The sequence below is a fragment of the Microtus pennsylvanicus genome, chromosome 9 (genome assembly GCF_037038515.1).
Source record: "Microtus pennsylvanicus isolate mMicPen1 chromosome 9, mMicPen1.hap1, whole genome shotgun sequence".
Lineage (NCBI taxonomy): Eukaryota > Metazoa > Chordata > Mammalia > Rodentia > Cricetidae > Microtus > Microtus pennsylvanicus.
Window position 1 is genome coordinate 16,678,214 of NC_134587.1, and position 24,720 is coordinate 16,702,933.

General features: G+C 40.7%; 1 protein-coding gene across 8 annotated transcripts in view; it reads left to right on the forward strand.

Moving 5' to 3' along the window:
* Cobll1 (cordon-bleu WH2 repeat protein like 1) overlaps window positions 1-24,720 on the forward strand; it is a 138,149-nt gene that overhangs the window by 93,988 nt on the left and 19,441 nt on the right. For 4 of the 8 annotated variants that reach the window (XM_075985014.1, XM_075985019.1, XM_075985016.1 and 1 more), the window contains exons 5-10: window positions 981-1,209; window positions 2,155-2,193; window positions 6,932-7,029; window positions 7,130-7,354; window positions 22,953-23,106; window positions 23,719-23,793. In XM_075985014.1, the coding sequence (XP_075841129.1) occupies window positions 981-1,209; window positions 2,155-2,193; window positions 6,932-7,029; window positions 7,130-7,354; window positions 22,953-23,106; window positions 23,719-23,793 (820 nt within the window). The remainder of the gene's footprint in view (window positions 1-980; window positions 1,210-2,154; window positions 2,194-6,931; window positions 7,030-7,129; window positions 7,355-22,952; window positions 23,107-23,718; window positions 23,794-24,720) is intronic. The other 4 variants (XM_075985017.1, XM_075985022.1, XM_075985018.1 and 1 more) reach the window with 1 other exon arrangement.

Sequence of the window (24,720 nt, forward strand, 5' to 3'; positions counted from 1 at the left end):
ACTATCAAGTATTTTAGTTGGGTGGTGATGATGCATGCGTTTAATCCCAGCACTTGGGAGGCAGAGGCAGGCAGATCTCTGTGAGTTCGAGACCAGCCTGGGTCTATAGAGTGAGTTTTGGGATAGCCAGGGCTACACAAAGAAACCCTGTCTCAGAAAACTAATAAAAATAAAACAGTTAAATAGAAACAAACTTAAAAGAATTTTGAATTTTCTGGGTGGTGGGGGTGCATGCCTTTAATCCCAGCACTCGGGAGGCAGAGGCAGGCAGATCTCTGTAAATTCAAGGCCAGCCTGGTCTACAAGAGCTAGTTCCAGGACAGGCTTCAAAGCAACACAGAGAAACCTTGTCTCATAAAAAACCAAATAAAATAAAAAAGAATTTTGAATTTAATTTAACTATTAAAGAAACAAATTGAGCTAGGCCTGGTGCATGGCTGTAATTCCAGATACTTAGGCTACGTCAGCAGGATCACAAATTCAAGACATACCTTGGCTATCGATTGATAGTTCAAGTCCAGCCAGGATGACTTAGTGACACTCTGTATTAATATGAAAATTGGAAAGAGGGCCAGGTACATAGCATAGTAGTTGAACACCTGTCTAGCATGAAAACCTTAAATTCAATCCCCGGGATCATTAAAAAAATTAAAACAAAAAACTGAAATTTTTCTTTTCTTAGAATTTGTTTTAAAGTTAGGACATAGCATTAATGAGAAGGAAAATTTCCCACTAGGAGAAGAAAAGGTCAGAAAGAACCTGTTTGCTGAAGAAATGGAAGCCTTGAGTAATGTGTCACTCTGGGTAGCGCTGCAGAGAGTTTGTTGCAGAAAACGACCCACAGTATAGCTATTTAATCCCCATGTTACAGAACCAAGAGTTGTGGTCAGCTATTCTAGATAGCGCTCTAGATGTGTTTGTGGAAGTGTTGTTTTAGTAAATAAATCATATTGTAACTGTGACTTTAATTTACCTTTCAGAAAACTGTCCGAGTAGTGATCAACTTTAAGAAAACCCAGAAGACCATAGTGAGAGTTAGTCCCCATGCACCGCTGCAAGATCTTGCTCCCATTATATGCAGTAAATGTGAGTTTGATCCCTTGCATACAGTGTTGCTGAAGGACTACCAGGCTCAGGAGCCCCTGGACTTGACGAAGTCTCTTAATGACTTGGGACTAAGAGAGTTATATGCCATGGATATCAGCAGAGGTAAGCAGACTTTCCCCTTTCCCCATTTAAACAATTTGTGTGTGTTTGTGTGTTGCGTGTTTTGTGTAGTGTGTATAGATAGGTGCTCCCAGCTTCATAATGCCAGTGATTTAATGGATCAATCTTATGGGTGGAAAGAGGATAAGAAGAAAAGAAGTTAAATAGAAATATAGAAATAAGTAAATCAAACCAACTGTGCAATTTAACTTCATAGCAGTTACTAAAATGGGAAGAAAAACTGACCCTCTTGGCTACCACCACATTTTATATTTTGGTAGCTTTTTTTTTTCTTGTGGTCAGGTTTCACCAGGATACTTAGCTTGGGCTTAATCTTCTGAGCTCAAGAAATTCTCCTGTTCCAACTCATTCAGTAGTTTAGGATGACAGTCTCGTGCCACCATGTCCTGCCTTGGGTAGGGTTTAACTTACTTTCTTGTGCCTTTGGGATTTAAATAAAGTAGATACTCCTGTGCCAGCCCATGGCTGTTCTAATGAAGGGGTAGTTTGTTTATGAAGACTTAATACAGTTTTGTATGAGACGTTTATTGAATTCTTTTCTTAGGTCAGCACCCAGCGTAAACTTGCATAGAAAATGAATCATAAGTACTTCCCCAAATTTTCCTAGATAGCAGAGTTTTCGTTCGTACAAAGAGGGGGATGCATCAACATGTGGAGATCTCAAATGAGGTTGATATCCACCCCCTGCCCCCCATGCCTGGTAGACCAAAGCAGCTTTAGATATTCAGTGTGAATCTCTTTCATTCGGGGAAATGAGGGTGTAGTGGAGGACACAGTTAATGCACGCTGCACAGAGAATTTCAGACATTACTCTGAGGGTGTGGTACAGTGGAATCCTCAGACTGCTGTTTTGAGTCAGTGATGTTTAATAGTAAACGGACATTATCATCACAGTCATTTCCCCTCTTTTACTCCCTCTTGCTGTAGCCCCCTCTGTCACTGCCTTCCGTAAGTCATCTCTCCAAGGTAAGATACATGAATCAGTAGAAGTTGTAAATTATAACACAGAATTGGACCGATTAAAACTGGGATTCTAATCTTATTTCCTTAACATTACTAACACATATATCCCGTAAGAGATTTTAACTGAGAAAATCTTGGGGGTTTAATTTCCTCAAAAAAGAACTTACAGGTTCCCTCTTTTGATTTCCGGTTCTAATTATAAGAATTTCAATCAACAGAGTGCTGATCAATGATGTCATTCTAGAACTGGCTGTAATAGTATATAGATCTGTAATTTATTGCTTAGGGGGTGTTCAAGGGTTCCAAGTTCGAGGCCAGCCTTAGCTACATACATTTTTTAAAAATCCCATATGCTAAATATAATATGGGAAATGTATTGTGCTAAAAGGGTGGGAAAATGAATTTGTTCCTCTCACGTGGGGGAAAATGGTTTGGGTAGGAGCCTGCTTGGACATGAGCATGGACAAATGCTGGGGTGGTTCCGTGGAAGGGTCTGAGCCGCTTCTCACAGAGTGCTGCTGTTGGGAGAGGTGGGCATTGCTCTTGAATCACAGCATTTTTTTTCCTTTTGCTGCCATGTAATTTTTTGTGAGGATTTTATAATAGCATAAAAATTTTATGTTAAAATTAGCTTTAAAGGCTTATAAAGGCATTTAATACTGTAGTGTAAAACGTGTTTTATGTTAAACTTCCGAAAGGAAATACATAAAAAGTTTAATACTGATTTGCTTTGAGAGGTAGGTCTGTGAGCAAGTTTTTTTTATTTCTTTATGTTATAGGATTTATAATATATATATATATATATATTACTTTCATAGGAACAATTTGATTAAAATTATTTGATAATAGAATCTAGGAATCTTTTTTCTCCATTAGAAAGAATCGGCTCAGATCTCTGATCTGTCTGATTGTCACTACCCTGCCTAAAAGCAAAACCTTGTTAAACTGCATGTTACATGTTACCAGGGTTACCAGGCTTTTCTCAGTAAGCCTACAGGAGCAAGTGTGTGTTGATTTATTCTTGGTGGCTATTGCAGGCTAGTCTAATCAAAGGAGGTAAAAATTCCTATCTTAAAATATACCCTGGCAGAGACTCAGAAACTAGGCTCTTTAATTCTGACGCTCCCTTGGCTGTTAACCCAGGGTGGCAACTTTCGAGGGAGGGTATCTTTATATGTCTGCATTCTACTTCTGGGATAGTCGGGAAATAGGGACAAATTGTCTTTGCTTCCTTCTAGAAGTGATGCTTATACTTGGCTTGCTCCTGACCACGTTCCATGATCTTCTTAGGGCTCAACTTCAAAGTGTTTAATAAATTGATTTCTAATGTCCCTTCTAGCCTGGCCTTCAGTGTATGGGGTTTTTCAGAGGCTTAACTGCTGTGAACAGAACCCACCACTACTGGACTTGTGGAGGCAGAAGAGCTCATTTTACAGTGTCAGAGTCCAGCCGGTCAATCCAAACCCAGTAGATGTTCTTACCCCCCTGACTTGGTGGGGTGTCAGCAAAAACCTTCAGACTGTGCTTGGAGGGACTCTTGGTCTCTCTCTAGAATCAGGAAGTTGCAGTGCTTGAGCCAATTTCCTTAATAATGGCAAAGCTTCATGTGTCTTAATGTTCAACTCAGTGATCTGCACATAGCTTTAATTGAGGAGGGCTGACCTGCTGTGTATGTGGGGGTGCCAGCTGTCCCAAAGGAAGCATGATTTGACATATTCTGACTATACTTGCTGAATGGGTCCGTGAGTTCCCAAGTTATTCAAATCTGGGCACTTGCTTCCTTAAATGTAAATAGAATGCTGGGCTTTGTTTTGCTTTTGTTTTTATTTGTCACACCGCTGGTAACCTATTACAGTGGGGAAAAAATAGCTCAGAAGGAAGCTCTTGTTTCCTCCTTCACAGAGGTATTCTCAGAAGTAAAGCATATGAAGACCCTTTAGCCTTGCGGCCCTGCCCATGCCTTCACGGTTCCTTGTCAGCCTTAGGAAGGCCCTTGTGCGGTGTGCCCTACTTAGTTCGTGTTGGAGTTATTGGTGTTTCAATTTCTGGAATGCAGATTTCCTTTAGTGTGTTACTGTGACCGACTGCACTAATACGTATTGCGATATTAGCTGCCTGCCATATTTTCCTTCTCGCTGCTGGGATATAAAAACACTGTGACCAAAAGCAACTTGAGAAGGAAAAGGTCCTGCTCACAGTCTGTCATTAAGGGAAGCTGAGGCAGGAACTCAAGCAGGGCAGGAACCTGGCGACAGGAATTGAAGCAGAGGCCATGACTTTCTCATACAACCCAATATCACCAGCCCTGGGATGATACCACCCACAGGAGGTTGGGCCCTCCCACATCACTTACTAATTAAGAAAATGCTCCACAGACTTGCCTACAGGCAATCTGGTGAGGGAGGCCTTTTCTAAATTGAAATCTCCCTCACTTTTCCAGACAACCATAGCTTGGGTCAAATTGACACACACTCCAAAAAAAAAAAAAAAAAAATGCAACCAGCTCACTCTCTCTGCTTTTCTTCAGTAGTCGGGACATTTTCACCATTTGTTTATTGTTTAAATACTTATTTAAATAAAATCATTTAAGATTGTACATTTCCTTCTAAGTCCCATGTAAGCTTTCTCTCAAGTTTTTATGAGAAGTGCTTTGTTTTAAATATCATTAAAATTGCACTATAATTTGCATAAACCTCTCACGTCTTTGTGGAAGAGATATTTTCCACAGCACCCCCCCCCCACCTTTGAATTTATAATTCTTTTGCTAAAGACAGCAAGTCCTTTGGCTCCATGGCTCATCTCATAGTCTCTGTCTTCCAGGATTGGCCCCATGCACCCTCTGGGTATTTGTTCCCGTCAACTGACTATAAATCAGAGACTTGACAGGCTTGGGTGAGATCATTTGTGGCCAGGATACTTCATAAGCACCAAATGATGCTTGCCTGTAGTTCTAGCTCTGCAGGAGGTGGAGGAGGAGAATTGTGTTAGCCAGGGGCTGCAAGGCCACCCTGAGCTGCACAGAGAGATCCCTTTCTCCAGGAAAACAAAACACTTTTGTTAAATCGTGGTTTGCACTTCCACTTAGAGACACATTAATAACATGGCTAATCATCAGCCTTTGCTGAGTGCGCCTTAAGGAACAGAGAAAGGGTACTAGTCTTATGCAGTCCTCCTTTTAGCTACCAGCATTTCTTTGTTTAATCTTGTGTGTATGGGTGTGGAGGGCCAGTGGGATACCAGCACAAAAGTGTGTGCGCTATGACATGCATGGAGCAGATTGTTCGTTGTATGTATTCCACCTCATTCGGGACAGGGTCCTTACTGCTGTGCATGCCAAGCCCACGGGCTTCCCGGGATTCTCCTGTCTGATTCCCATCACACAGTAGGAGCGCTCGGATTATAGATGGATGTTCTCTCCTTCAGCCTTATGAGGTTTCAGGGAATCTGAATTCAGTTCCTCATGCCCATGTGATATGTTTCACATATTAAATTGTCCTACATTTTGCCAGTCCAAACCACTATAAGATGGCTCCTAAGTCCTTTGGTATGATTCCCACTGTGGTAACTTTCACCCTAACGTGACGAGGTGTTTGTATCTCCTTGCTTTATACAAACAGCAAATCAGCTAATTCAAAGCAGCAATGGTTCTTTTTAGTTGGATACTGTATTGGAAGCATACTGGGACAAAGTGGCCTTGGTGCTGGCTTGGCCTTTGGTTATAAATCCTTTCTGTTGACATTAGGAAATAGGCTTTTTGGGGGGTGGGTGAGAAGGCAGGATTTTAAAGAAAGATTCTGGATACAGCCTTGAAATTTGATGCTCGCTATTCTAACTAATGTTCAATTTTAGCACTGTTAACCTTTACGGCCTGATAATTCTGGCCCTACTAGAACTATTAGGTTAAGAAAATAGCATGTATGAGACATGATTTGGCCCATTCTTTCTCAGTGCCTGGGGGAGATTGCTTCTGGACCCTTGCAGTACCAAAATCTGTGGAAACTCAAGTCCTTGATTAAGAATTGCCTAGTGTTTGCAAATAGCCTCTACCCACCTCACCCTCTCCTATGTCCCCCACCCCCTCCTATGCCCACCCACCCCCTCTTATGTGTTAAGTCATCTCAGGATTACTTGTGACACCCAGTACCTTGTAAATTGTCATTATAGTAGGTTTTCAATCAGGATGGATGGCAAGGAGAAAAAAAAATCTGTATGTGTTCAATACAGGTTTAATTTTCTTGGAGAATTTTCCATGTGCGGCTTGTTTGGTTCGCCTGAAGCATACTTGCCTATAGCATGGCAGCTGTAATTATAACGGCTCATGTTTTTGAGAGTGAAATAACACTTCATGGCTATTTAGCTCTGACAAAATTGTATTTGAAATCAGAAGGACAGGCTGGGTGGGACAAGCATCATGGGTCACTGTGCGGTAGCCTTCTTACTTTGCTTCTGGAATGCTGGTCTTGATGCAGCCTGTGGAGCTGAGTTTACTTTCTAGCTGTGCCTTGTGGCCCTGGCTGTGTGTCTTCAATTCCTTCAGCTTCCCTTCCCTCTGGTCTACTGCGGTGACTGCATTCTTTTGTCGCTTTGAGAATTGGATGAGGTATATGCTGCCTAGCGAGTGGCTGTTACTGGTAACGTTTATCACCAGAAACGCCTTCAAAGGGGAGACGAGAAAAGAAACCTTGGAAATGAACGTTACACCCATGGAACAAAGAGGAAATGGTTTTTCATCTTTTTTCAGAGTCCTGCCAAGTATTGCAGACCCCAGACATTGTGAAGGAGAAGGAAAACCGAGGGATTTTCAGCTTTTTCCAGCGTAGTAAAAAAAAGCGGGAGCAGGTAAGCATTCTCATGCAGCATGTTAAGACTCTTACCAAGTATTTCTAAGGTGGTTTTTATTTAGATTATAAACAGCCATTGCCTTCTGATTCTCCTTTAGACTGCCAGCGCACCTGCGACCCCGCTAGTGAGCAAGCACCGTCCATCTTTTACAAGGTCCAACACCATTTCCAAACCCTACATTTCCAACACACTACCCTCGGACGCGCCCAAGAAAAGGCGTGCCCCACTGCCCCCCATGCCCACGTCGCAGGGCGTTGTGCAAGGCCAGGAGAGGCGAGCTTCGTGTGTGGTGAGATCCACAAGCGTGGACGACGCTGACAAGGTGTGCTGGGTTTGTTTATTTGTTTGTTTTCTTTTTCAGGTTGATGCACGGAGGTATCTGTTTTTCTCTGTCTAACTTGTCCTCCACACAGACTACTGAGAGAGAAACAGTAGTGGAATCATTACCGACAAGATTGATAGAAAAAGGTCATGGATGCTTGGGCCGTAGTTTGAATAAATGTCACTTTTAAGAAGCTTCCTTCCTCAAGCTGTTGCGTGATCTGTGAATTTCATCTTGCTTTACTCCGTTCTCCTCTACACTGGTTGCATGTTTTAGGAATGAGATGTATATCTTCAGTACATACCTTTTAAACAACCACACAGCTCTGTATGTTCTATTCTTGGGTTTCTAGCCTTTGGTATCTTCAGAGATTCTCCAGGGGAAATCCGAGTGTCTACTTGATCTATCAATGCAATTTTCTTTTTCTTTTTTTTTTTTTTAAAAACAAGCCTTTTGATAGAATATGCTGCCATTTTACTTACATTGTCTATCCAGAGGGGATGATGTACATATAAGCCTTTATCTCTGTTTACAAAATATTATTTATTTTAGTACAGGTGTGTGTTGTGTGTGGCATGTAGAGGTTAGAGAACAATGTGAGTGTGTTCTGTCCTTCCAGCATGTCAGTTCAGGGATTGAACCTGAGTCATCAAGCTTGATGGAAGGCGCCTGTCCCTTTACCATCTAAGCCACCTCGCCAGACTACCTCAGTTTAAAATAAAAATATTTAATGCTAAAGTTTCCCTGAATATATCTTTTTATGAGATCAATTTATCTAAAAATATCCACACCTCCCTTGCTTTATTCAGTGGAGCATAAATGAGATTTAGGTAAATATGATAGGCCATAACACCATCTATGCTATTATTTATAGTCAGGTAGAGCCATTTAAATGATGTGAACAACAAAATGTATTTTGAGTTACTTAGACACTAAGAGGTGCTCCAGTATTGAAGTTGAGGGATTTTATTCCCCCTGTTAGCAACTTAGAGAAATGAACTCTTTTAAAAACTTAGTATTTTCTTATCTAAGTTAGTACTGTGGCATAAAAATATCATCTTACAAAAACAATGGGATGATTACTCCCAGCCCCGAGAGAGTCACTTGCTGACAGAACTTGCAAGGTATTCATTCTGTATTTGGACGGTGGTTCACAGAAAAGGAGCGCTCTGTGTTTCATCCCAAATGCGTTTGGGAACACAATAGTTGGGTGAAAGACTCCATTCGGATTCCAGAACGTCAAGGATAGAGCATACTTGGGCTTGAGCAAGAACCAAACTACAGCTGGGCAAGGAAGAAAGGACAAGGCTGGTCCTAAAGACTCCCTTTTGTCTTTATAGGAACAAGAACCTTTCAAAGATTAATTGCCTTAAAACTAAACTCTTATATGCTCGTGTAACTTTCGAGCTAGCCTTCCCTTTGTACAGAAGTTATGTCTATTCCAGCCATCTTCATTTAGGCCATCCTAGGAGCTTTCTGTTTGCTTCCATTTCCAAGGAGTCTGGATCGTCTAACTAGCGTCTGCCTCTTGCATGTCTGAGCCATGCCACCAGCGACCTCATGGAAAGAAAGCTGGTTCCTTTGATTCTCACCCTCTGCTCTGTGACCACCTGGTGCCCTGTGTTAAGTAAATTTTTCTTGTATATTGCCTTTGGCAAATTACACATCTTTTTGCAATTTTCCATTTATTTTGTCTTTTGATCTGGAACATCTGGGCAGTTCTTTGATGTATTGTTCAACAGGAACCAGAATTATTTGTTTTTCCCCAAAGGAGCTGAGGAACCATTTTTTGTTTATTCATTACCAAAATCCTTAATGATTAAGCCGGGGCTGTGTTTGCCTGTGTGTGTGTCTACTCATGTACACACAAGAACTCATGCCTTCTTGCGCATCTCAGCACTTACGACTTAGACTCATGGCTGGATTTTATGCGACTAATCACCCTTCATTTTTAGCTTTTTCTTCATCTTGATAGTCGTCGTCGTCTTCTTCTTCTTTTCTTTTTTTTTTAAAAATACTATTCTTGTCTTTATCCATTACCTTTTTCTGGTCATACCCGAATCATTGATCTTAGGTTTACTTACTCTACTCTTTAAGAAAGGCTATTTATTTTGTTGTTGTTGTTGTTAAATCCATGAGTGGATTTCAACAATAGTGGTTTGAATAACGCTCCTCTAAGAGTTGTATTGAGGTCCTGATTTAACCAGGTGCAGATTCTAAGGTTTCAATTCCACTAAACGGCCGCTGGTGTGAGTATTTTGCAGGCCTGAGCTTCCTCCCCACGCCCCATTGTTCTTGTTTCAGAACCAAGCCATGTGCTTTCCTGTCATTTCTCCTCATGGTGCCTTCTGGGAAGAAGAATCATACTTCTCTGGAAGCCTGCTTCCATTTTGCTTGTCTACATTTGACCCTCTGCCTCTCTTTATTAAGCCCTAGTGCTTGTAAACATGATGTAGAATAGAGGGCATGCATGTGGATTTCAGTTGGGAGCTACCGCCATCTTGTTTTAAGTTGGGCCAGAGTGCAAAGGCTAAGATCCTTTTAAGGTGATTCTCACAGCATGGAGACAGAAGAGAAAAAAGGCCATGTGCAGACCCAGGCCAGCCTGGGGGTTCTGCCACACAGGAACACTGGAAGCCACCAGAGACTGCTGTAGGCAAGGGCAGGGAGCAGGTCTCTCTCCTTTCTCTGATTTAAGACTTCTGGCCTTCGGAACCTGTTTTAAGCCGTGCGAGATTTTTTTATAGCATCCCTAGGAAACTACTATGCCAGTTTTGTAATTCTGATCTTCATCTTCTTGCTGTTAGATTTGAACACATGGATACTTACCGACTCGTTGTATAGAAATCAGCACATCTGACATGCAACCCCGTTTTTACCCTGTATTCAGAAGTTCAGAATCATCTCGGTGTGTGTCTGTCTTACAGTTTTCACGTCTATTAGAGACCAGGCTTTCATTTATTCTCATAGCGTCTCCATTCCCTCAGCTCAAGTCATTGCCACAGCAATCCAGGGTAGAGGGTGAGAATCGAACCTGCTTGCCTTGTCTTCACATTGCCCTCTGTGGCTGGCTGGCGCATTTGTGTTTCTTATCTACCATGTCCCAGGTTACAAACTATATCGATGATCATTTATTGGGTCTCAAGTTCATCTATTGACTGATCATAATTTTCCTATTGACTGATCATAATTTTCCTTTTAAACCTCTATTCCTTATCAATTTCAGGACCCTCTGAACTCTAAGCAGGACATTTGAGTCATTGTGGCTCATGTGAAGTCTCCCTTCTCATCCTTTCAGAATGGAAGGATGCCACCTGTGTCCTCTGTAGCCCCACTTCTCCACAGAGTTGATTCCTAATGAAGAACGCTCTAAGCATAATCATTGCCTTCTCGGAATTTGTCCTGTGTGGTGTAATTTGTATGTGGGCCTATAGATAGGATACTTATATAAGTCATAATTAACTCTTGAGTTAATCTTGTTTATATTCAAATACTCGTGAAGTTCAGCAGAACATGTCTGTCTATGAGTGAATGTTACTTATTTTGTTGCTATTTTGTTTTAAATTTTAAGTAAAAAATACAATAAAGTATTATACGTATACTTGAACAGTTTAGTTGAAATTTTAATAAATGTTATGTGTTTAGTCACTGAAAGTAATAACAATGACATATGAAAACATAACAGAAAGAAAAAAAATATGTATGGCCAAAGCTTCTATTGCTTGTGATGCAGTATAAACCACAAGGGTGCGCTGTTTAACAAGTACAATGTTCTAATTTTTCCATTTTGACCCCCAAAGCATCTTAAAAAAAAAAAAAGGAAATGTTGAAATGATTATATCATGTTATAAATTTCTTATTTTGTTTGGTAAAGCGACAGGAAAGTAAACTAGAAAGATAAATATTAGTAATACATGAAAAATATTTATAATGGATGTTTTCATTTTAACTTTTGGTTCATTTTGGTTCCATTTTAAGTAGTCACTGGTCTAGTGGTTATCTTTGTTAGTCAGTGCTTATTCTAAATGTTTCTGTTTTTGAAAAAAAAAGTATTAATCGCGTTTCTTCTCCTTTTGGCTTTCCATAGTTAATAATTTGCTTCATTCTTACAGGACATTTCTCAACATTGGCAACCTGTGGCACTTGGGTAGTGACTCTGGAATTATATTACTAAATATATATATATATATATATATATATATGTGTGTGTGATTCTGGAATTATATAATATTTTTTATATATGTGATTCTAGAATTATATACTTTATGTGTGTTATTCTGGAATTATAATTTATATAATTTATGATTCTGGAAATATATAATATATATGCTGAAATTATTCACATAACTGGCTGTTGGCTTTCAGTATAATTTTGACAGTTGCTTGTGCTCTTCCTAAAAGTGATCATTAAAGATCCAAGTTAACAAACACCCTTTCCTGATCTTTGTGGGCTTTCCGCATCGCACGTTCCATCTAAAGACTTAAGTTTGACTGAAGCTCCATTTAAGTCAAGGCTATAATGTTGTATTTTGTGTTCATAAATTTTTCTGTTCTCTTAGGTATGATTTTCAGCCCCATGTAATTTTCTCTGTAAAGGTGAATGAATATATTACATTCTATGAAAATGTTCATTTCAAAATGAATTTTCAGTTGGAAATTTCCTAGCAGTTTTTCCTGGAACCATCTGAATGTTTTGTTAAGCAGGCTTTTTCCCTAGTGATTTGAAATCTCATTTGTGATATAAGGTATATGGTATTCAGCCTTCGTTAGTGTATGTATAAACAGTAACACTTTATTCCTATGTGTAATGTGCGTAGCCATATATAGTGGGGTTATCAAACACAATGGTATTGACTTAAATTGAAACTAATACAGAATTTTGGAATTAAAGCTGTGTGTAGGAATCTGATTCCTGTACCCTGTTTGGTGTTAGTTGAAAATGGATCGCCTTGTCTCTTAGGCCTCTTTGGCTTATTTATGTTTCAAGTGGAAGTAGAAGGGGTTGAAAAGAAATGGTTGGAAGTCTTGACCTCCGAATTCACAAAACCTTTGGAGAAGTTTTCACTTTGCTGAAACTCTACTGCTTAGAACCCTAGGCATACAGCAGCCCTCAATAGCTCTCCCCTGCCACTAGCACGGTATTTGACCTCCTTTGGGACAGGGTTGTGGCTGCAGGCACAGAAAAGGCACAGTATCTACCGGCCATTTCAGTCGATCTCCGTTTACATGCTGCCACAGAAAACATTGAAATATTGAGAAACTGAGACTTCTTGCCATCTAATATTATGCAAGTGAAATTTAATACCCAGAGTATTAGTTTTTAAATAGCTGGCATATTTTAGGAGTGCTTCACATTCCTCTTTTACCCAGTTTTATCTCTTTCCTACATAGTGTGGTTTAAAAGCAGATGCTGTCCTGATGAAGGAAGTAAACATCTGTTTTTATTTTTCTCGGTGAATTTTAATTCTAGTTATTTTATGGAGAATAATTAAGGCATTCCCCTGTTATAATAGATTTAGTTTATAAATTTGTATTCATTAAGAAATATTCTTCTTTCTGCTTTTTTTTTTGGTTCGGGTTATCATGTACACATTATTTTCCCCTCCACTCTCCTCTTGTATTTATTGTTCAGAAAGTGGACCCCACACATAGTTCTTCAGTTGCCTAGCAACAGTGGTTGCCATGGCATTTGCAGCTTGATATACAGAGTACATCTGGCTACACTTCCAGAAGTACGAGTGGGTTAATTCAACTGAAAATTGTACTATCACACTATAATACTTCATCTTTGGCAGGTATAATGTACATTATTTCGTTGTAAGTTTCCTAAGATTTATTAACTAATTAGCCACTAAAAGTAAATCTACCACGCCTGCTTATGGGTTTATTTTAAATATTCCAGGCAAAGTTCTAAGAACAGAATTCAAATAATCGACACAGCCCCTGTCTGCACTTTCAGTCCTCCTTCAAACCGATAAGCAAAGGGATATGTTAATTATAAAGTTTTCAACTTTAAAGAAAAATAATGCTCCAAGAGCAAAAGATTGACCATTCGTAGACGGAGTACACCTTTTTCTTCCTTGTCTATCAGTGAGTTGTAGACAGAGCACACTGTTCTTTTTCTTGTTTGTCAGTGAGAAAACAACTAAACTTGCCTTAAACTTTGCACTAAGGCCTCAGCAGAGCACCCAAGTCAGAAATTCGAGGTTGGCTTAGCTACTCTCCTGTTGTGGTGCATGAGTAGACTTTGCCTCCTCTAGTAAGCAGCATGCATCAAGAGAAACCACAGATGAAACATAGCCATAAGTCTGTAGGGAGGGCACATGGATAAAGCTCGCTTGACGGCTTTGGTTTCCTGTCTGGGCTGAATTGAAGTGCCCCCCAGTTTACAACTTTGGTTGGTGCTTCCCTCTGGCATAGGTTTTGAGCTCAGTTAATCTGTCATTGGTTTGTTGTCTTCTTACATGTCCCTAAAAACATGTCTGCCCAGTTCGTTGTAATTCCAGGGACCCATGATAACCACATTTCTTCTCCTTTACTTTGAATCTGAGGCTCTACTTTCTTCTTGTTCATCTTTGAGCAGCTGAGCTCAACTCTCATCTCTTGGCTTAAAAATGTTAAAGCCGAGGATTGTCACTAATCAGCCTTGAGTACATAAATATATTTCATGAATGAGGAGAGACAGGACTGAAAACACTACTTTGTTTCAAGAGGAGGAATGTGAAGTCTGTTGAGGGCATAGCATAGGCCTTGGAATTTGTAATAGTTTTCTTTGCACAGAAAAGGGCCAGTGCAGATGTAAATGGGAGGCTACTAAACCCCGACGTGCCCTGTATCATCTTAGTCTTAACTTGTCCTGTCTGGTTCTTTTTCCCTGTCATTTTATTTCCATCTATTTTTTCATCTCCACTGAACTTCTCCTTTGTTGAGTTTTCTCCTCTAAGGGATAAGATTTTGTAACTAAATTTCCCAGAATCTCCCAGTTCTTGTGTTGCGACATGTTGTAAGTCGGGCTTTCACCTGATGAAAGTGATCTGTGGTCAGCAGTGACCAGGACCCAGTGCCTACTCCTATGGGAACTCTGAGACCCAAGGAACAGTAGTAACGTAGAAGGCTTAATGCCTAGTATCTCGCTCTCTGTGGTCCCTATAACACAGGAGTCCACTCTAGAAGCACCCCACATTACTACAAAGAAATACAGGGTTTAAAGTGTGAGAAAGGTGTGTTCACTTACTCAACTTATTGACTAGAGGAATCGAATGTCATTATTAACCAATAATGAATTTTATACTAGATACATTTGATACAAATCTCATGACGAAATCAGCCTCTTGCAATTCCATGGGGGACGTTAACTTTAATCAGACACAAAAGCCACAGACTACTGGTGGTGTTGCCACTTGGAACACCTGCTGGTTGATCTAGCTCTTATCATATTGGCTTCTACCATAGACTCATTTTAGAAAATTGGTAGGAGTGGTGTTAAAATTGGCAGAGTAGGTGACTGCTCGCTCGGTGTGGGTTGAAGAACTGCAGGCCCCTTACCCAACACCTCTTGTTGCCCCCTGCTCAGCACAGCTGGCTGGTCCAGGATGTGTCCCTTCTGTTTCTCTACTCCTTCACTTCGATAGCATAATCTGAGTTGATCCTGATGAGGTAAGACCTTCCGAGCTTTTAGCGAGAACTCTGGATAGGGACTTAAATAGAGAATATGGAAATAGAGCGCACGAAGTTCTAGAAGAAAGGAGTAGAGAGCAGAGGTTAGATCTTTGAAAGAAGGTTTTCCATAGTTCACCAGGAATAGCATTTTATTTTTAAACTGCTTCATTGACAACAAGTGACATTTAATTTCCATCCAACGTAAGGCCAATTGTGTTTATGCAGGTGTAAAAATTACACATGAGAAAATAAATAGCAAAACCTCAAAGGGATGGGCAGTGTTTGTTAGACTTTACAGCGACTTTTCTTTATTTCACCTCCATTTAGACATTGTTTATATTGGACATAAAATACTGATTTCATTGTCATAGGAGAAAAACTTGTTTACAGAGCTCACCTACTTCGCAGATTCAGTACCTCAAATTTCTAAATGCCACTTAATATGGCATAATAATGATCTTCAAATTAATGATATTTAAACTCAATTTGTGTGTCTTAAGTTGTAAAATTATTTTAGGGATCTTCCACCAAGAGTTAACGCCATGGTATATTTGGATAAGCCTAATGTCAATCATACGATACTTAATACATTTTTATGCTGTTCAGTAGGTTAGCCAAGCATAATATGAATCTGTCCTATAGAAAGGAAATGCATTTTAAGAGTAAAGATCATTTCAAATTGTTTAAGTCCCCCCTAAACCCACCACTCCCCAAACATGAAAATATTCTTGGAAGCAAATATAATCCGAGATTTCTTAATAGAACATTTAGCATCATTGGGGTTGGGCTGCTCTGTTTCTGACCTTTAAAGACATTTTTCCAGCATTCTTTCTGATTCATGCAGGATATACTTCACTACCCCATGCTATGATGTACCCACGATTAATGTGTAAACTAAGAGTGTCTCTAACGCTAATCTCAGTGAAGCTGGGGTACTCTGCTTAATTCTGCCTTCTGTTAGCTCTCATTCCATTTGAGTGAGTAAATTCCCATCCAGATGTGGTTCCAGGTGGACTGTCTGCCATGATTTTCCATCTGGCCTTACCGCTTTCTTTCACCTGCATGTTCTCATTTCCCTTTTCACAGGTCATAAAGTTTGTGTGTTGCTGTTTCAGGTGCAGGACTCTCCAATAGCTCCCGGCCTTATCAGTGGCTGTAACCAGGACAGAGAATTGAGTAGCTAGTGATTATCCAGGGCAGGTTCTCATAGGGAGTTAGAAACTTGTTTTCTCAGTTTGAAAACCCTTTAGACTTAACAATAACTTGGACCTTCTTTTAAAAGTTCAATCATAATTTGACTGAAAGAAATAAATTTTAATGTCAAAACTAAAGAGTTGTAAACAGTTAATTCAAATTAAACATACCTATGAAATTGTTCAAGTGTATATCCTATAGTACACATTTATCTACTCATTGCTAAGATTTCACAAACTAGTGTTAAACCTTAACTTTTACTAAATAAAGTCTTTCGTGGAATGAAGGTGACTTAAAGATTTTCAGGCAATAAGCCTGGTATAAGCAGTAAGCTTAACATGGGTGCAGAACGCGAGCACTGTTGGGTTTTAGAATTGATTCTAAAACAGATTTCACTTCCCTCTCACCAAATCTAGATGATTTTAAATGCCCCCATTTTATATCCATAACTCTCTGCCTCATCTTAGTAGCTGGTGTTTTCTTATTTACAAAGTAACATTCACAGCCTAAAAATAGACACATATAGTAATGCCAGCTAATGTCTATGCAGCATGTACTCTTATTATACATGCATGATGCCATTTGAATAAACCTGTTTCCTTTTGACATAGTTTTCATGGTTAATGTGGTTAAGTTCTATACTTGAGAGGGCTGAAGTTTTTAAGCCAATAAATGGCATGTTTCCTGCTCCAGATCCCCTTTGTTAGGAAGTATTAGAGTGTATCATCTTACAGACTGAGAGAACACTCTGTACGCCTCTCTTCAGTTAGACACGTTAATAATTCTGCGTAAATTGACTGGTCTCCAGTGAAGCTCATAGTGTGTGTTTTTAATCTATTGCAGTAGTTCTGCAAGTCCGCTTTGTAATGTTTAATATTCTTGCCTTTGGAGCTTCTCCAGTCTTGTGTGTCACATATTAGACATAAATATATAACAGTTTTCTTGGCTGGACAAGCTAGTCAAGAAATACCGAAGTCTTCTGATTTGCACGCCCCTTCCCATGAAAACCTTCACCAAAGGATATATTCAGTAGAATAAAGACTTCTCTTCTCTTTGGGGTTCTTGAGTTTTCACCATGTGTTTTAAAAAGTAATTCTTAGTCAACATAAAAGATCTCCAGATTTAACTTTATGGCTTTGTCTGTCTTTGGCTTTGTCTTTACCGACTGTAGTTCTTTGCTGAAAAAACTCTTCATGGTCACCAGTCATCTCTTGTCTCCCTCTCTTATAAGACAATAAAATATACAATCTACTTTCTCAAAGGCTAACACTAATCTCATTCATCTGTCACTGAAATATGTATTCCTGTCATCATCTTGTTGCTGATCTTCACAATTCTTACTTGTTCAGAATTTCTGCCTTTGGGCCATTTGCACCAATTCCCACATTTGCATATTTTGTCACTAAAGTTAGTAAGTTTTCCTCACAATTACCATGTAGACTGTGGGTGGCTATGATAGGCCTTTAGGCCTAGCCTTTGCACATAGACTAAAGTTATGATAGGCCTTTAGGTCTAGCCTTTGCACATAGACTAAAGTTATGATAGGCCTTTAGGTCTAGCCTTTGCACATAGACTAAAGTTATGATAGGCCTTTAGGTCTAGCCTTTGCACATAGACTAAAGTTATGATAGGCCTTTAGGTCTAGCCTTTGCACATAGACTAAAGTTATGATAGGCCTTTAGGTCTAGCCTTTGCACATAGACTATAGTTATGATGGGCCTTTAGGTCTAGCCTTTGTGGCTTAGTAACAATCACATTCTTCCCTAGTGTCCTCTTTTTTACCACCCTTTATCCATGTTGCATCTTTAGGAATTTGTGTTTCTATCTTCTCTGCCGGCTAACGATGAGACTTTCACAGGATAAGGCCATAAAACATTTCCTAGGATGTCTGTGTTTTCCCTGTCAACTGGCTTCATAAATAGTACTGAAAAAATTTAAACCATTTATAAAACTGCAGTCTATCTCATTTTGATGGTGTTTTAAATTCCTTATCCCTAGAAATGTAAATATCGTGCGTAAAAATACTAGCTTGCTTTTGCGACCTCCAGCCTGATAAATGAATCTTTGAGTATTCTCTTTGAGTTACAGATAGGGTTGTATAAATTTTCGAGCCTGTGTAGAAAAATTCCTCCCTTTTTTTATTCCTGTCATCTGCTTTATTATACTTCTCTTCCTCACATTTAAGAGTTCTGGCTGTAACCACATACTCTTCCCTGACAACAGTCATGTCATGACTGCTTTTATCAGGTGATGAAAGAGACCCCCTCAGAGACATTGATAGGGGATGCAGCCTAGAGGTGAGAGACTTTATTATACAATCGTGGAAGCAATCGGTCAAAGCTCCAGGAGCCTGGGACCAGAAGGCAAACCACAGTGTTTCTTGCTCCCTCGTCTCAGAGTTATTGGATCATCTACTGTATTCTCACTGATGAACCCGGACTGCGGTGGGAATGGCGTGCCACTAGGGCTCTGCCAGAAGAAGTAAATTCATCAAGAAATTACACCTGATTATTTCAGCTCTGGGGTAAATATTTTAAGAAGTGAAATGTCAGTTTTTTTTTCTTTAGAATTTGAGCGTTCGCTGATGATGTCTGCATTGGGTACCTTTTTCTATATAATATGGCGTGTATGTCAAAATCACATTCCATGTGAATTTTCATCATTTGCCTGTGTTCGTTGTTTTCTCTGCAGTTCTTCGCTTTTCCTTCCAGTTATCATATGCCACAGTTTAGTTCTTGAAGTAGTTTTAAACACCACAGCCAGAGCCCTTTAAAATACACATGTGGAGGTCCTCGTTCGTACACAGTTATGGTCCCGGTAGTGTTGCTCAGCTATGGAGGCCTGGCATGAGCCTCTGATTCCCTGTGGCTGAGGTAACAGGTGGCAGTGAGCTACCAGGTATCGGTACTGGGAACCAAACTTTAGACTTCTGCAATATCAGCATGGTTGAACCATCTTTCAGTTTTTTACATCTTCAAAGAACACACGCTTTGTCGTGCCCCGAACACCGGGTGACTTGAGCAGGCACTGCCTCCTGGCCAGGATGGAGAACACTGCCTGCCAACCTCCCCTTGACTGACCTCAGGAGAATTTCGTGTCTTCTCATGGGACACGAAATAAAGGGTTCAGAATACAGAGGCATCAGTAGAAGCTTTTTATACTTCATATTCCACTGAAAGTGGTGTTTAAACACTACCAGGTCCCGCGTTTCCTTCTCAGCTCTCTGTCACAGGAGGTCCTTGAATTATTTTATAAGTCCGTTCAGGATGCACTTGCATGCCCTCCCAAGGGGTCTGATTGCAATACTTAGTCAGAATTGACGTTAGTGGCTCTGAATCCAAATGTGGACTTGGGTGCACATCGTAGCTCGTTTCTTGCAAGGCCATGGAGAGGTCTCAAGCCTTGTGGAGAGAGGAGGGGAGTAGTGTTTGGTAAGGGCTGGCTTGGGTTTGGCTGTTGGTATTTTCCCAAGTGGTGTGGCTGTTTAGCTATTGGCTACCTCAGCGCAGCGGATACGCTGCTGTCCTATACCCTTTGTAAAAGGACTGGGTAGAAAGATTTATGTGGCTGAGTGTCTGCTGCAGAAGATGTCACTGTTCCAACCCTATGAGATGTCTTTAGAACCTGATCCAGGGGCTAAATCAAGCCTTTCTATTTTCTTGCCTTGTCTTGAGAGGTTAATCTGGAAGAATCTTTTAAAATTCTGAAATAGTAAATTTGTTAAATTTTTCTTGATTAATAGCAAGGTACAAGGATTGAAAATTTTCTATGAATTTGTTCATTACCCTTTAATGTACTTAATTATTTTAATTTGATTGACCCAAGATAGTGCATGTATTCTTAGTTCAAGTTCACCTCGGCTTCTTACTTATAATAATTATAAAACTTCTATGAGTCAGATATTGGTGTTGTAATACAGCAGTGGGCATAATTGGAAAAAAGAAAGTCCCTGCCCTTTTGGTCTTTTGGAGGGGAAATTGACATTGAACAATTAATCCAGCTCTGTAGTATGCGAGAACACTATTAAATGCTAGTCCACAGGCATCAAGCTGGGGAGCAGGTGCAAGCTTTTGGCTTCATTGAGGAGGTGCCACATGAGAAATAACCAGCAGAGAATGAGGGATCTGATCCTGTGTTATCAGAAGAGAGTTCTGGACCTAGAGAGTCACCCTGAGGTCGGGACAGCAAGAAGGCAGTGTGGCTGATCTGAGTCAGCCATCGTGGAGAAGGAGATTATTAGAGAGATCTTAGAATTTTTTCTGGGCCAACAAAAAAGCCATCAGTGGATTTTGAGTAAAGGAGCTCACTGTGATGTGCATCTTATCAAGAATGTCCTTTTATTGATAAGAAGTGGCGTAGAATGAAGTCCATTTAGACGGTTCTCAGTGAGTCAGAGAGCAATAGATGGCATCTGGGTGCTGGATCTTAAGGAAAGACCCAACAGACCAGAGGCAGTGTGGGTGGAGAGAGTGGGTGAGGCGGTTGGAAGACGGAAACACAGCTTTCTCAAACACAGCTTTCTCATTGCCAAGGCTTGTGAAGACTGTGAGGGAAACAGCTGTGGGGATGAAGGAAGAGTGGTGGTTGTCAAGAGCTCAGGTGGAGACATGCCAGCATCGAGTATCCTTAAAGCTTTTAGTGGAGCTGGAAGAGTGGTCTGGGGTGGAGACCTGAGTTTGGGGTTCATGATTATGTCAGGAACGCTTAAAATCCAGAGAACTGTGGGGTTGCCAGGAGAATGAACATAGACACTTAAAACGAATTACATAGTGTGAGTGAGCCCCACAGGTGTTCTTCAGGAGATGAACAGTAAAGAACAGCAGAATGGAGTAGCTGTGGTGTGGGGCTGTGGAGAGGAGGGAGTGTGGCATCTCACGGGTAAGGCCAAGTTTGAATAGCAGTGCTCATCTATACTTGGTGCTGCGCAGGTCAAGTCAAGGAGTGTGTTACATGACTGTCATGTCACTTGTGGTCAGGTTCGGTGGGTTTATTTTTTTTTTTTGAGCAAAAGTAATAATGGATCAAAAGTTTGGAAAATTTTAGTTGGAGGGATTCCAGTACAAAGTAGGAGATCGAACTATATATACATGTCTGTGAAGCAGTTTTCTTGTAAGGGGCAGAAATAAAGAAGGTGAGGCAGTTGCCCGGAGGCATCAGCCATCCTGCAGGGTGATGCTTGTCTTAGCGTCCACTGGCAGTCACCTGCTGTGGGGCAGGTGACCTCAGAGGGCTCGCCTCTCTTTCTGTATATGTATGCCTGTTTTTCTGTGTGTCTGTCTATAGGTAGATCTAGATAGATGAGAGAGAGAGAGAGAGAGAGAGAGAGAGAGAGAGAGAGAGAGAGAGAGAGAGATTGAATAGATTGAATCATGTTTCAAGCTGCCTTCTGGCCTCCACAATGTAGCACACATGACTTTGTTAGGTATGACAGGTGTGCACACACACATGTACATACACATACCCCCATGCACACATGCACTAAATAAATGTAAAAAAATGTAAAGAGCTGGCTCAAATCGAGATTTTTTGGTAGAAAGATATACATGAAACACATAAAAATCGGCATGTGGCGTGGAAGTGGAAAGGAGGCCATGTGTGAAGGGGATGTATATTCGTGTATGTATGCATGCTTGCATGTTTACAGGTATTTTTGTGGTTTTCAGCATTTTATTTTTTAAATATAATATATTAGCTACAATTATGACGTTCTTGAATAAATGTGTTTTAGATGATTCTTCTCCCCCATCCTTCCCTCATGGCATCCTTTCCGTTCTCCTTTCCAGTTCAGTGTCGCACGTAGATTTTTCTTATGTTTTTCCACATATGTCTTCATACTGAATCAACTCTTTAATTTTGTTTTATATTTATGTGTGTGTATGTGTGCATGCATGCCTGTCCCACAAATGCATGTGTGCTACGTTGCACTTGTGGAGGTCAGAGGTAGCTTGCAAAAGTCGGTCTTTTCTTCCACCATATAGATCCCACGAGTCTCTCATTCAAGTCATCAGGCTTGGAAGTAAGAGCCTTTACCCATTAACCCATCTTGGGACCCTAAGTCAGCCCTTAATATGCAGCTACCTTCCTTCCTTTCTCCTTTGTGTGTACACGCATGCACACACTACCCTATTCATGTATGTGGAGAGGTTAGTGGTAGGTATCTTATTTTTTTGCACTTCACCTTAATTTCTTTGATACAGGGCCTCCCACTGAATCCTGAGCTCATGAGTTGATTTGACTGGCTGCCCAGTGAGACTTGATTCACTGGTTTCCTCTCCTCGCCCCCCACACACACTGGGGTTACAGATGTGGGACACCATGTGTGGGTTTTAAGTTGATGCTAAAGATCCAAGCTCAATGCTTCACGCTTCTGCAGCAGCGCTACCCTTTGGCCCACCTCCCCAGCCCCTTCCACACTGTCCCTTGCATCTAATAATTTCTCCAGAATTTTCCTCCAAAATTAGCTTTTAATTATGTCCCTTTGAAGTCTTGTACAGTGTAGTTTCTGTGTCAGTCCCATGCTAGGTTAATTTTTTTTAAAAAAGAAGAGCCATTTGTTTTTGTTTTTTATGTGTCCATCTCCTTGTCTACCATCTGTACACGACAGATGCTCCACAAATACTTGCGGATGAAGGCCGTTGCGGTGCGTTTTGTATTTGACATGTTTGCCATGGAGGTCAGGGCCGTGCCTGAAGTTTTGTACTTGATTGCTAAATATAGGATTCTTTGGCCATTTTGTTTCCTACAGAGTTCCACGGACGGGGTCATGGTGAGGACAGGGTCCTTGCAGCTCAGTAGTTCATCAGGAACTTTGTCTCTGAAAAGAACAAAGCGAAAAGCACCCGCCCCACCTTCGAAAACACCCCTGCAGAACGATGACAGCAGCCTTGCGTCTGATAATGGTATTCTACTACATTGGCTTTGTGTTCTAATACAGTCAGTAAAGCAGTGAGACATAGCTTTTTGTTTTTCCCCTTTCTGAACAGACTTTCAATATATATATATATGTATGTGGCTGGCCTAGAACTAGTCTAGGCTGGCCTCAGACTCAGAGATCTGTCTGCTTCTGTCCCTGGGAACTTAACTGGAACTTAGGATGTGCACTTTGCGTGCCCTCCCCCCCCTTTCCCTCCCTCTCTCCCTCTCTCCCTCTCTCTCTCTCTCTCTCTACACACACACACACACACACACACACACACACACACACACACACTTCTAAAATAGCCTGATTATTATTGCTTAAGTGCTTCTGGAAAGTCTGCAATGAAAAATGGCAAAATTATACCACTTCATTATCGTAATGAGTGTGCGAACAGTGTGCAGATTAATTCAGAAGATACTGTGATTCCAGGTTTCACTCCGTAGGAGTGGGGATGGAGGGTGGGGTGCATGTAGTCATTTCACAGCTGCGTGGTTTAAGTTCATCCTTTCTGGATTAAGTGATAGCAGGAAATTCCTCAGGAGTCGTTTCTCATCTGAGTGTGACTCGTTATCGGTTTTCTTGCACCTTTCAGCCCTGCTTTCAGAAGATGGAGTTGCTCCGGACAGCGCTTTAGAAGCAGACTCTCCTGAGGTGCTGTCCAGCCCAGGTATGACCCTCGTCGCTGTACACTGCCATTGTGAAGGAAAGAAATGCCTTGACATGAGGAATGAGTCTAACCGGAATGCTCCTCATACTGAGACATTGGAATACTTTGACCTCTTTTCCCCTTTTGGTCTATGAAATGAATTCTTTGTTTCCTCCCCTGGAGATTAGACGCCAGGATAAGAAACTGGCAGAGATGAAAGTTCCAGTTCTAGAGCTGGACCCTGAGTGCTCTCTCTTTTTTCCTTATGCACTATCTAGTGGACAGCTAATAGCCTCCTTCTAGGTAGGGTCACACCACAGTGGGGAGATTCTTTGGTTTGTTTCAGAGACTTAAAGTTCAACACAGTCTCTTTCAACAGCTGCTTCGGGTATGAATTCAGCATTCACGCTGTCCTATTTTCATGATGAATTGTTTTTTTCCCATGCAAATACTTTCTATAACATAGCCCTCACTATGGGTTCTCCCCAAGTAAATGAGGTTAAAAAAATAAAAAAAAAAACAATTCAATCTGTTTTTAATAGTTCAATAGTAACTACTTAGTAGCTTTTGTAAGAAGGACTAGGAGCTGCGGGTAGTGATATGCATCTGGAATTGCAGCATTTGGGAGGCTGAAGCAGGGGATCCATAGTACCAGGCCACCGTGCCTTAGGAAGAAAAGAATACCTCAAGTACATTAGCATGGAGATGCTGCCAGATATGAGTACCTAGATTGTCCCGTTTTTATTCACAAAGTTGAATGAGTTTAGGAGTCGCTGACCTTGAATCTTGACTCTTACGTGGTGCTTAGGAATTTGAGATTTTTTTTAAGTCACAGAAGAATCCTGTTTATGATTTAAGACATTGCTATTATATAAGTAGTAGTGCCTTTTTTCTTTCTTAGAACAGGCTCAACAAGACCATCTCATTCCACACAGGAAATTTATCAGA